The sequence below is a fragment of the Macaca nemestrina genome, chromosome 18, assembly GCF_043159975.1.
Source record: "Macaca nemestrina isolate mMacNem1 chromosome 18, mMacNem.hap1, whole genome shotgun sequence".
Classification (NCBI taxonomy): domain Eukaryota; kingdom Metazoa; phylum Chordata; class Mammalia; order Primates; family Cercopithecidae; genus Macaca; species Macaca nemestrina.
This window is the reverse complement of record NC_092142.1, coordinates 73,811,351-73,824,633: the sequence shown is the minus strand read 5'-3', so window position 1 is coordinate 73,824,633 and position 13,283 is coordinate 73,811,351. Positions and strand designations below refer to the sequence as shown.

The window sequence follows — 13,283 nt, the reverse complement described above, 5'->3', positions numbered from 1 at the left end:
TGAGACGGAATCTCGCTGTCACCCAGGCTGGAGTGCAGTGGCCGGATCTCAGCTCACTGCAAGCTCCGCCTCCCGGGTTTACGCCATTCTCCTGCCTCAGCCTCCCGAGTAGCTGGGACTACAGGCGCCCACTACCTCGCCCGGCTAGTTTTTTGTATTTTTTAGTAGAGACGGGGTTTCACCGTATTAGCCAGGATGGTCTCGATCTCCTGACCTTATGATCCGCCCGTCTCGGCCTCCCAAAGTGCTGGGATTACAGGCTTGAGCCACCGCACCCGGCCTAAATTTTTCTTAGAGATAGGGTTTTGTGGAGTGTCTCTAGAGTGGTACGCAGGTGAGAAGGGTCCGGGTCCGCGCCAGCTCCCTGCGCGCCTTGTCGCCATGCCTCTGAAAATTGAGGAAATCAAGGACTTTCTGCTCACAGCCCGACGAAAGGATGCCAAATCTGTCAAGATCAAGAAAAATAAGGACAATGTGAAGTTTAAAGTTCGATGCAGCAGATACCTTTACACCCTGGTCATCACTGACAAAGAGAAGGCAGAGAAACTGAAGCAGTCCCTGCCCCCTGGTTTGGCAGTGAAGGAACTGAAATGAACCAGACACACTGATTTGAACTGTATTAAAATACTAAAAATCAAAAAAAAAAAAAAAAAAAAAGAGATAGGGTTTTGTTCTGTCACCCAGGCTGGAGCACAGTGGCGCGATAGTAGCTCATTGCAGCCTCAACCTCCCAGACTCAAGCAGTTCTCTCACCTCAGCCTCCCATGTAGTTGGACTACAGATGCATGCCACCACGGCTGGCTAATGTAAATTTTTTTTTTTTTTTTAGAGATGGGGGTCTTGCCATGTAGTCCAGGCTGGTCTCCAACTCCTTGACTTAAACGATTCTCTCAAATAGCAGGTATGAGCAAACATGTCCAGCCTTTGTTCACACTCTTAATGGTGAGGTGTTTTTTTTGTTTTGTTTTGTTTTTGTTTTTGTTTTTCATAGTGTACCATATCAATATCTTAACATTATACTGAAAAGCTCAGATGTCGGGCCGGGCACGGTGGCTCAGGCCTGTAATCCCAGCACTTTGGGAGGCCGAGGTGGGCGGATCACGAGGTCAGGAGATTGAGACCATCCTGGCTAACACGGTGAAACCCCACCTCTACTAAAAATACAAAAAATTAGCCGGTTGTGGTGGCGGGCACCAGTAGTCCCAGCTATTCGGGAGGCTGAGGCAGGAGAGTGGCATGAACCTGGGAGGCGAAGCTTGCAGTGAGCCGAGATAGCGCCACTGTACTCCAGCCTGGGCGACAGAGCAAGACTCCATTTCAAAACAAACAAACAAAACACAAAGAAAAAGAAAAGCTCAGATGTCATGTTCTTCAGGATTTCAAGATGCCATTTTGGGTTGCCCATTCAGACTCTTCTCTCCTGCCATATTGCCTACAAGTCTATTATAATATACAAGTCATTCTGGCAAGCACATTCCTATTGTAGAATAACCAATTGTCCCAGTTTGCCTGGAAATTACAGGTTTCCTGGGATGCAAGGCGTTTTGGTGATGCAGTGCTAAAATATGAAAAGGGATCAGGCATGGTGGCTCACGTCTATAGTCCCAGCTACTCCAGAGGCTGAGGCTGGAGGGTCATTTGCTTGAAGTCACTAGTTTGAAACCACCCTGGGCAACACAGCAAGACCATCTCTACAAAAAGTAAAACAAACAAACAAACAAACAAACAAAAAAACATAGCTGGGCATAGTAACACATGCCTGTAGTCCCAGTTACTTGGGAGGCTGAGGCAGGAGGATTGCTTGGGCCCAGGAGTTGGAGGCTGTGGTGAGCTATACTTGCACCACTGCACTCCAGCCTCGGTGACAGAATGAGACCCTGTCTCCAAAAAAGTAAAAATAAAACATGGAAAAGGTCCAGGCAACAAGTTAGTCACCCTAATTCAAGTCTGTCTTCCCCTTACACCCAATACTCCAGGAGGGAAGAGACCACGCTTTCTTGTCTCTATTCATACAGTGACTTGCACATACAAATAGTGATAATATTAACAACAGCAACAGTTTTATTTTATTTTTATTGATTTCCTGGCTTCTAGAACTGAATTGATAGTTCACAGTTGAGCATTTTCTACATCCCAGGCCCTGTTCTTAGTTCCTTATAACAACCGAAAGAGGTAAACCACTTTTCCCTTCTATAGGGAAACTGAGACTAAACCAGTTAAATCAACATTCAAGAGCGTGGAGCTGAAGAGGAAACTTAATCACCACCCACCATGTTAGTACAGTGGTTCTCAAACTTTTTGATCTCGGAATCCCTTTACTGGGCTGTTAAAAATTACTGAAAACCCCAAAAACTTTTTTTTGACAAGGTCTTGCTCTGTCGCCCAGGCTGGAGTACAGTAATGTGATCCTAGCTTACTGCAGCCTCCTGTGCTCAAGCCATCCGTCCACATCAGCCTCCCAAAGTGCTGGGATTACAGGCATGAGCCACTGCCTCCGGCCCCCAAAAACTTTTATATGTAGTATGTAGAATTTAAAAAATATATTTATTCATTATTTCATTTAAACATTAATTCACATGAATACCTTTTAAAATGAAAAAGAACCATATTTTCCAAAACAAAACAAAAAATTCTGGCAAATCTGTTTTAATGTTAGGCTTATTGGAAAACAGTGGCCGGGCGCGGTGGCTCACGCCTGTAATCCCAGCACTTTGGGAGGCCGAGACGGGTGGATCACGAGGTCAGGAGATCCAGACCATCCTGGCTCACACGGTGAAACCCCGTCTCTACTAAAAATACAAACAAATTAGCCAGGCGTAGTGGCGGCCGTTTGTAGTCCCAGCTACTCTGGAGGCTGAGCCAGGAGAATGGCGTGAACCCGGGAGGCGGAGCTTGCAGTGAGCGGAGATCGAGCCACTGCACTCCAGCCTGGGCGACTAAGCGAGACTACGTCCCAAAAAAAAGAAAAGAAAAAAAAAAAAAATAGAGCTGGATTGCTGGAGGGGGTATAGCTCAGAGGTAGAGCATTGGATCAAGAAAACAGCTGGATTCTCACAATTAAATCTACCTTCATTGTTACGGGAGGCGCTGCTGTATTGTATGAAACAATAAATTGCACATTCAGACTTTTAAATATCTCCATGGGAATCGGGATAGGCATAAGGAAAAGAGGTATATTCTGTTTGCACGAACGTTGATTTTTTTTTTTTCCCCCCAGACGGAGTCTCGCTGTTGTCACCCAGGCTGGAGTACAATGGCGCGATCTCGGCTCACTGCAATCTCCGCCTCCCTGATTCAAGCTATTCTCCTGCCCCAGCCTCCCGAGTAGCTGGGATTACAGGCGCCCGCCACCGCACCCGGCTAATTTGTTTATTTTTTTTTTTTGAGACGAGTCTCACTCTGTTGCCCAGGCTGGAGTGCAGTGGTGTGATCTCGGCTCACTGCAACTTCCGCCCTCCGAGTTCAAGTGATTCTCCTGCCTCAGCCTCCCGAGTAGCTGGGATTACAGGTGCTTGCCACCGCGCCCGGCTATAATTTTTGTATTTTTAGTAGGACGTGGTTTCACCGTATTGGTTAGGCTGGTCTTGAACTCCTGACCCAGGCCTCCCAAAGTGCTGGGATTACAGGCGTCGCCCCGAACGTTGATTTTGATTTGTAGACTGGGGCTGAACGAATGCTGGGGACTCCAGCGAGGAGCTAGTGAGGACAACAGGAACCTCACCTCACCCAAACCCAAACCTGCGAGCCCTTCCCGGGTCACCCACGATTGCTCGAGATTGGACTACAACTCCCGGCAGAGCTCGCGGTAGGGGGAGTGCCCGCAACCGCGAGGAGCTTTGGTGACTCAAACCGAGTGACGGAAGTGAGCGGGGGCGTGCCTGTTTGTGGCAGGCGAAGTGCAGCAATTGGAGGAGCCAGGAAGAAGGGGCGGAGCCTGTGCTTGGGTCAACCAATGGCTTCCGTTCAGGAGCAACCGGGGTACGGGGCGTGTTGGGGCTGATTCTCCGGCTGTGTGGGGCGCACGGTCCCGGGATACTGGGAACGGCGGGGTGGGAGGGCGCCGTCCTGGGGCCGCGGTGGCCAGGCGGGAGAGATGGCGGCGCGATGGAGCAGCGAGAACGTGGTTGTAGAGTTTCGTGACTCCCAGGTGAGCTGGAGGCCGAGTGGAGCCTTCTGGGCATGCGTCCTCCTCTCTTCCCCTCCCCCACGCGGCTGCTTCCGTCCCGGGGGCTACGGGGAGACCCTCGGCCCCGAACTGAGGAGGTGGGCGGGCTGACCCGACCTCTTAGACCGGGCGGGAGAGGGAAGAAGACCATCGGGGGAAATCGGGGCGGGCACGGACGGAGTTTCGGGGCTCTCCACGCGGGTAGGGGAGTGGGGTCCGCCTTGGGACACTGAGGCAGAGACTGCGCACCGTGAGTGCTGAGGGGAGGCTTCCCATGATCAGGGTGCGGAGCGAGGGAGTGACGGCTCCCTGAGGCCCTTGGCCGCTTTTGGCGACTTCAGGCAAGTCGCGAGACTCCTTAGAGCTTCAGCTGGGTGGACTTTTAACACTGTAGGGGTGAATTAGTTGAAACACTGTTTGCAAAGTGCCTGTTGCAGTGTCTACGGGATTAAGTGGGTCTTAATGCCATTAGAGTGGAAAATACCGTGTAGTGGATAGGAGCGACACTGCACGTGTTGCCCGAGTTCGAATCCCGCAGCCCCTACCCTGTCATTACTCCCTACAGGTTAGTTTTCTCACCTGTAGAAGGGAGATTGTCATACTTACAAGATTGGCCTAAAGATTTTATTTTTTAATTTTCTATTTTATTTTATTTGAGACAGGGTCTCGCTCTGTCACCCAGGCTTGAGTGCTGAGGCGCGAATCACTGCTCAGTTCAGCCTTGACCTCACACGCTCAAACTATCCTCCCACCACAGCCTCCCCAGTAGCTGGGACTGCAGAAGCACGCCACCACTTCTGGCTAAATTTTTCATTTTTTTGTAGAGACGGGGTCTTCCTATGTTGTCCAGGCTGGTATGGAACTCCTGAACTCAAGCGACCCCCCTGCCTCAGCCTCCCAAAGTGTCGGGATTACAGGTGTCATCCACTGAGCACGGCCTCGAGTGAAGATTTTATGTGGTCGTATGTTTAGGATGTGTGACACAGTGAAGTGTGCGTGGTAACCCTCAATAAATGTTTGTACTTACTAGAGAGTTTTATCGTTTTTCTTTGCCATGTCTTCCATATGCCAGGCCTCCTTCGAGGCGCTTTATCTACATCTTTTTCTGATTCATACAATAATCATGCAAGGTAAGTAGGTGTTATTCCTTTTTTCCAGAAGTGGATCCCAGTGACTTGGCTAAGGCTTCCTGTAATGTGGCCAATGCCATTGGGATTTGGATGCTGGATCTGACCCCAGAGCCCTGGTTTAGCTCATTAGACTGCTTTACTTATAGTGGGTAGCTCTGAACCTGTCATATACATCCCCTCTTCCCCAGTACCTAGGACAGTGTCTTGGTGATTCTCTTCAATTTTCAATTTATTTGAAATTGAAAGAGATTCTCTTTCAACTTATTTACCTTTTGTTTTGTTTTGTTTTTTTGAGACAGAGTCTCGCTCTATGACCCAGGCTGTAGTGTAGTGGCATGATCTTGGTTCACTGCAACCTCTGCCTCCCAGGTTCAAATGATTCTTGTGTCTCATCCTCCCGAGTAGCTGGGATTACAGGTGCGTGCCACCATGCCCGGCTAATTTTTGTATTTTTTGTAGAGATGGGCTTTCACTATGTTGGCCAGGCTGGTCTTGAACTCCTGGCCTCAAGTGATCTGCCTTCCTTGGCCTCCCAAAGTGCTGGGATTACAAGTGTGAGCCACTACCCCTGGCCTATTTACTTATTTTTTGTAGAGACAGGGTTTCTCTGTATTGCCCAGGTTGGTCTTGAACTCCTGGCCTCAGGCAATCCTCCCACTTTGGCCTCCCAAAATGTTAGGATTACAGGTGTGAGCCACTGTGCCTGGCCATTCTCTTCATTTATTCAACTAATATTTGTCGAATACCTTCTGTGTGCCACACTTTTATTCACTCATTTATTCAACAAGGATTTACTGAGCTCCCATCAGGTATATACTGTGCCAGGCACAGGTGATTCATACTGAAGGAGATCTGGATTAGTACAAGTGGGTGGTGTGGTTTCTTCTTTCCAAAACCCCATCCTATCTTTTGCCAGAGGATGAGTGAGTAGAGGAGCTACCTACCAGTTTGCTCTGTGGTGCCCTCTGATCAGTAGCCTCCACTGAGAATTTGAGCAGTAGCATTTGGATTAAGGATCTCCAAGTACTGTCAGCACGGAGTCTCCATGAGTCCTGCTCTCCCTAGGGAGGCGCCAGACTCCTAGGGAAAAGGAACTGTATTCCTGTTTCCTTTCTTGTGAATTGCTTTCATTGGGGACTAGGATAAAATAGAATTGTGTATCATGCCTCTAAGCCTGCTAATTTGGAAGCTACTAATCTGCAAACCCTTTAATTCTCACAGAAACCCAGGTAGTCTCACCCCTGCCTCTTTATAGAGATGTAATTGAAGAGACCTGCAGAGAGAGTGCTGACACATATATTAGGATGCTATGAAGTTGTAGCAAATAATTAAATCTCAACAGCAGTTGTCATAGTAAGCGAACAAAGTAAATTGGGTAATTTTACTGGCTTATGGGAGTTTCTGGTTTTTTTTGGTTCTGATTTCTCTGTTTACAAGGTTTCCTCTTTATGTGAATTAGCATGGTTTTGTGGGTGATTCTGGTGATGACTGGAAGGGGCAGGAACCCATTTTATTAACTATTTTGTTAATGTAGAAAGAAAAAGTTAAAACCCTTCATAATGCCTTTCTGAATAGGAACAATAAACTTTGCAAAACACTCTACATCTTTTAAATAATAATTTTATTAAAAATTTTAAATTAAAATATAAAAATTTCTTTCATTTTGCATTTTTTTAAAAAATAGAAATAGGAGCCTCTGTATCTTGCCCAGGTGGTCTTGAACTCCTGGGTTCAAGCGATTCTCCTGCTGCAGCCTCCCAAAGTGCTGGGATTACAGGCCTGAGCCATCGTGCCTGGCCTAAAAAATATACATATATGGCCAGGCGTGGTGGCTCATACCTGTAATCCCACCACTTCGGGAGGTTGAGGTGGGCAGATCACCTGAGGTCAGGAGTTTCAGACCAGTCTGGCCAACATGGTGAAACCCCGTCTCTACTAAAGATACAAAAATTAGGCGGCCTTGGTGGTGCCCACCTATAATCCCAGCTACTTGGGAGGCTGAGGCAGGAGAATTGCTTGAACCTGGGAGGCAGAGGTTGCAGTAAGCCAAGATTTCACCACTGTACTGGGACCGTAGGCACCTGCCACCACGCCAAGCTAATTTTTCATATTTTTTAGTAGAGATGGGGTTTCACCGTGCCAGCCAGGATGGTCTCCATATCCTGACCCCGCGATCCACCTGCCTCGGCCTTCCAAAGTGTTGGGATTACAGGCGTGAGCCACCGCGCCCGGCCAGCCTCAACCTTATGGTATCAAGTGATCTTCCCACCTCAGTCTCCTGAGTAGCTGTGAATACAGGTGCACACCACCAGGCCCTGCAATTTTTTGTGTGTTTTTCTGTAGAGATGGGGCTTTACCTTGTTGCTCAGGCTGGTCTCAGACGCCTGAGCTCAAGTGATCCTCCCACTTTGGCCTAAAAATGTGTATTTTTTTTATTTTTGAGATGGAGTCTCACTCTGTTGCCCAGGCTGGAATACAGTGGTGTGATCTCGGCTTGCTGCCATCTCTGCTTCCTGAGTTCAAGTGCTTCTCCTGCCTCCTGAGTAGCTGGGATTACAGGTGTGCCCCACCACACCTGGCTAATTTTTATATTTTTAGTAGAGATGGGGTTTCGCCATGTTGACCAGGCTGGTCTCGAACTGGTCTCGAACTCCTTACCTGAAGTGATCTGCCTGCCTCAGCCTCCCAAAGTGCTGCATTACAGATGTGAGCCATTGCGCCTGGTCTGAAAATAATTTTTTAAAATTAAAACTTTTAGATTTTTTGGCTGGGCGTGGGCTCATGCCTGTAATGCTAGCACTTTGGGAGGCCAACACAGGTGGATCACCTGAGGTCAGGAGTTTGAGACCAGCCTGGCCAACATGGTGAAACCCCGTCTCTACTAAAAATACAAAAATTAGCCAGGCATGGTGGCGGGTGCCTGTAATTCCAGCTACTTGGGAGGCTGAGGCAGGAGAATCGCTTGAACCTGGGAGGCGGAGGTTGCAGCGAGCCGAGATCGCACCATTGCACTCCAGCCTGGGCAACAAGGGCGAAACTCTGTCTCAAAAAAAAAAAAGAGAAGACTTTTAGATTTTTCAAAGGAAAACCCCAGTCTGAAGTGTGAAAGTGTTTTTTATAGATTATAAAAGTGCCATTTACTTTGTAAAACAATGCTTTGGGATATTCCTGTCACTAATTAATAATGAAGAGCCTGTGCTGCTTGGCAACTACTGTGAAGTGGTTCCTGGCATCAATGAGTGTTAACACCATACGAAAACTTAGGCCGGGCGTGGTGGCTCATGCCTGTAATCCCACCATTTTGGGAGGCCAAGGCAGGCGGATCACCTGAGGTCAGGAGTCGAGACCATCCTGGCTATCATGGTGAAGGCCTGTTTCTACTAAAAATACAAAAAAAATTAAGCGGGCGTGGTGGCGCATGCCTGTCATCCCAGATACTCGGGAGGCTGAGGGAGGAGAATTGCTTGAGCCCGGGAGGCGGAGGTTGCAGTGAGCTGAGGTCACGCCATTGCTCTCCAGCTTGGGTGACAAGGGTGAAGCTCTGTCTCAAAAAAAAAAAAAAAAAAAAAAAAAAAAAAAAAAAAGCCAGGTGTGGTGGCTCACACCTGTAATCCCAGCACTTTGGGAGGCCGAGGCAGGCGGATCACGAGGTCAGGAGTTCGAGACCAGCCTGGCCAATATGGTGAAACCCCATCTCTACTAAAATAACAAAAATTAGCCAGGTGTGGTGGTGGGTGCCTGTAATCCTAGCTACTCAGGAGGCTGAGGCAGAGGAATTGCTTGAAGCTGGGAGGCGGAGGTTGCAGTGAGCCGAGATTGTGCCACGCACTTCAGCCTGGGCGACAAGAGCAAGACTCTGTCTCCAAAAAACAAAAAAAAAACACGCACACACACACAAATACACAACTAAGAGGTAATGTTCTAGAGCAATACTGTTTTGTAGAACTTCTAGTGATGATGGAAATGGGGCTAATGTGTGACAGATGTATTTTCAATTTTATGACATTTTAATTGCCATTTAAACAGTCACCGTGGCTAGTGGCTATGATATTGGAAAGTACAGTTCGGAGTACTGAGAAGTGTGGAGATTAGTTTTCACTCTCAAGGAAAGGTAAGATGCTGGAATGTGCAATTACAAGGCTAACGTAATGATATGTGCAAAAGCGCTATGGTGGATGGCTCCTGTGTTGAAGAGAAGAACCGCAGATGCACGGCAGCTGCCTACTTCGTGTCTCCACTTCAGGGTCTGCGAGAAAATCGAGCTCTGTATGTCCAAAGCAGCTGAACATACTTGGAGAAAACTCTTCCCGCACGCTAGCATTTCCCTCTTCCATTTTATCTTCCATATAGCCAGAGTGACTTTTTTTTTTTTTTTTTTTTTAAATCCAGGTTTATGCAGGTATAGTTGTAGAGGCTGTTGGGTTTTGATAAATGGATGTAGTCATGTAACCACTGCCGTAATCATGATGTAGAATGTTTCCATCACTCCAAAGGGTTCCTTGGTGCCTCTGTGTACTCAGTCTCCCCCCCTTATCTCTGGCAGCTGCTGGTAGGATTTCTGTAACAAATGGAATCATGTGATATGATGTGTAGCCTTTTGAATCTGGCTCTCATTTTTGTTTTGTTTTGTTTTTTTGAAGGGACAGAATCTTCCTCAGTTGCCCAGGCTGTAGTGCAGTTGCACAGTCCTTGCTCAGTGCAGCCTTCAGCTCCTGGGCTCAAGTGTCCTCCCATCTCAGCCTCCTGAATAACTGGGAAGACAGGCATGTGCCACCAGGCCTAGCTCTTTTTTTTTTTTTTTTTTGAGACGGAGTCTCGCTCTGTCGCCAGGCTGGAGTGCAGTGGCATGATCTTGGCTCACTGCAACCTCTGCCTCCTGGGTTCAAGCGATTCTCTGCCTCAGCCTCCCTAGTAGCTGGAATTACAGGTGCCCACCACCATACCCGGCTAATGTTTGTATTTTTAGTAGAGACGGGATTTCACCGTCTTTTCCAGGCTGGTCTTGAACTCCTGACCTTGTGATCTATCCACTTTAGCCTCCCAAAGTGCTGGGATTACAGGCGTGAGCCACTGTGCCTGGCCAGGCCTGGCTAATTTTTAGAAAATTTTTATGGGGGTGGGAGCTGGCTCCTGATGCCCAGGCTGGTCTTGAACTCCTGACCTCACACAACCCTCCCACCTTGGCCTCCCAAAGTTTTGAGATTACAAGCATGAGCCACCACCCGACCTGGCTTCTTTTGCTTAGCCTAGTGCTTTTGAGATTCATTCTTGTTGTTGAACCTATCAGATAGTCCATTCCTTTTCCTTGCTGAGTAGTGTTCCAGTGTATAGATAGACTGCAATTTGTGTATTCATTCACTTGTTTATGGGCATTTAGTTTTTTTCCAGTTTTTAGTGACTGAAGAAAGCTGCTATAAGTAGCTGTAAGTATCAAGGCCAATTTTTTAAACATACATTTTCATATCCCCCTCAAAAAAGATCCTTCAGTGGCATTCTATTGCACTGAGAATAAAATATAAATTCCTTATTTTGGACTATTTTGTGTCCTGGTCTTTGCATGCTTCTCAGATTATTTCTTGTATCACATTGCTCCTATTTATTTCACTTTTCTTCTACCACAGTATAAGCTGTGGGAGGATGGAGACCTTGTATTTTTGGCTCCTGTGTCCCCGCTGCCTAGAATAGTACTTAGGATGGAGCAGGTGCTCAACAAATATTTGTTGAATGAATAAATTTTAAAAACCAATGATGTCGGCTGTTCATGGTGGCTCACACCTGTAACCCCAGCACTTTGGGAGGCCGAGGCCAGTGGATCACCTGAGATCAGGAGTTCAAGACCAGCCTGGCCAACATGGTGAAACTGTGTCTCTACTAAAAATACAAAAAATTTGCCGGGTGTGGTGGTGGTCACCTGTAGTCCCAGTTACTTGGGAGGCTGAGGCAAGAGAGTCGCTTGAACCCAGGAGGCAGAGGTTGCAGTAAGCTGAGATTGTGCCACTGCACTCCAGCCTGGGTGACAGAGAGAGACTGTCTCCAAAAAAAAAAAAAAAATTATGATTATATCAACCAAGAATTCTAGCAGGAATTAGGAAAAAGTATTTAGGTGTCTCCAGGTTTTTTTTTTTTTTTTTTTTTTTGAGACAGTTTCATTCTTGTCGCCCAGGCTGGAGTGCAGTGGCTCCATCTCGGCTCACCGCAACCTCTGCCTCCTGGGTTCAAGCGATTCTCCTGCCTCAGCCTCCTGAGTAGCTGGGATTACAGGTGCGTGCCGTCACACCCAGCTAATTTTTTGTATTTTTAGTAGAGACTGGGTTTTGCCATGTTGGGCAGGCTGGTCTGGAACTCCTGACCTCAGGTGATCCACCTCCCTCGGCCTCCCAAAGTGCTGGGTTTACAGGTGTGAGCCATTGCGCCTGGCTTTCCTTGTTTTTGATGACTTTGACAGTTTTAAGGAGTACCAGTCAGGTGTTTTGTAGAATGTCCCTCAGTTGGGGTTTGTCTGATGTTTTCCCATGAGTAGATCAAGATTATAGATTTTGGGATGAAGACCCTGGAGATAAAGTGCCCAGTCTTACCACACCATGTCAGGGGTTATGAATATGACATGTCACATGTTGAGCACCTGGCCGAGGTAGTGTTTGTCAGGTTTCTGTACTGTAACAGACTCTTTTTGCCCTTTTTCTGTCTTTGGAAGACAGTCTCCAAATGTAGCCCATACTTGAAGAGTGGGGAGTTAATCTCTCTGATTTATTTACTTATTCAGTCATTGTTTATATCAGTATGAACTTACAGAAATTTATTTTATACTTCATATTATAATCCGGTATAACTTAATTTTGTTACTGAAATTGTTTCAGCTTTTACCATCAGGAGCTTTTTCAGTTGGCTCTTGTATTCCTTTGACACCTTCATCATTGTCGTTTTGTTTAGTTTTTACTTTCTGGCACTGTACGATGCTCAACTTTGATCTTATATATTTCCTGCCCCAGTCCTAAAAGCCGCTTCTCTAAGGAGCCCTGGTTCCTTTTATTGGGGAATATTAGAAATCAAGGCCGGCGCGGTGGTTTACGACTGTAATCCCAGCTGCTCGGGAGGCTGAGGCAGGAGAATCGCTCGAACCAGGGAGGTGGAGGTTGCAGTGAGCCGAGATCGTGCTACTGCTCTCCAGCCTGGGCGACAGATCGAGACTCTGTCTCCGTAAAAAACAACAAAAACGGCCGGGCGCGGTGGCTCAAGCCTGTAATCCCAGCACTTTGGGAGGCTGAGACGGGCGGATCACGAGGTCAGGAGATCGAGACCATCCTGGCTAACATGGTGAAACCCCGTCTCTACTAAAAAAATACAAAAAACTAGCCGGGCGAGGTGGTGGGCGCCTGTAGTCCCAGCTACTCGGGAGGCTGAGGCAGGAGAATGGTGTGAACCCGGGAGGCGAAGCTTGCAGTGAGCTGAGATCCGGCCACTGTACTCCAGCCTGGGCGACAGAGCGAGACTCCGTCTCAAAAAAAAAAAAACAAAAACAAAAACAAAAAGTAGTGTAAAGTAGTATTCCATTGTATGAATGTGCCCCAATTGATTTGTCCCTCTTATTAAACATTTGGGTTATTTTCTATTTTAAATCATAGGTGATGATTCTACGAACATGGTATTTATATAGGAGTACAATTGCTGGGTGATGAGATGTGTATACTTTTTGTTTGTTTTTTTTTTTGAGACAGAGTTTTGCTCTGTTGCCGCAGCTGGAGTGCAGTGGCCTGATCTCAGCTCACTGCAACCTCCATTCTCAGGTTCAAGCAATTCTTCTGCCTCAGCCTCCCAAGTAGCTGGGACTACAGGCATGTGCCACCATGCCTGGCTAATTTTTTGTATTGTTGGTAGAGATGAGATTTTAGTAGAGATGGGGTTTTGCCATGTCGCCCAGGCTAGTCACAAACTCCTAAGCTCATGCAATCCCCCCACCTCAGCCTCCCTAAGTGCTAGGATTACAGGCC

At 47.3% G+C, this 13,283-nt stretch overlaps 1 protein-coding gene and 1 pseudogene across 7 annotated transcripts in view; both read left to right on the top strand.

Moving 5' to 3' along the window:
- The first annotated feature begins 310 nt into the window (after positions 1-310).
- On the top strand, positions 311-649 carry LOC139359779 (large ribosomal subunit protein eL38 pseudogene; annotated as a pseudogene).
- A 2,879-nt stretch (positions 650-3,528) lies between these two features.
- Positions 3,529-13,283, top strand: part of LOC105491538 (WD repeat domain 59) — a 116,411-nt gene continuing 106,656 nt past the window's right edge. For 2 of the 7 annotated variants that reach the window (XM_071084955.1, XM_071084956.1), the window contains exon 1: positions 3,531-4,147. In XM_071084955.1, coding sequence (XP_070941056.1) covers positions 4,094-4,147 — 54 coding nt within the window. In that variant the 5' untranslated portion in view covers positions 3,531-4,093. Of the gene's footprint in view, positions 4,148-13,283 lie in introns of all 7 variants that reach the window. The other 5 variants (XM_071084953.1, XM_071084949.1, XM_071084954.1 and 2 more) reach the window with 4 other exon arrangements.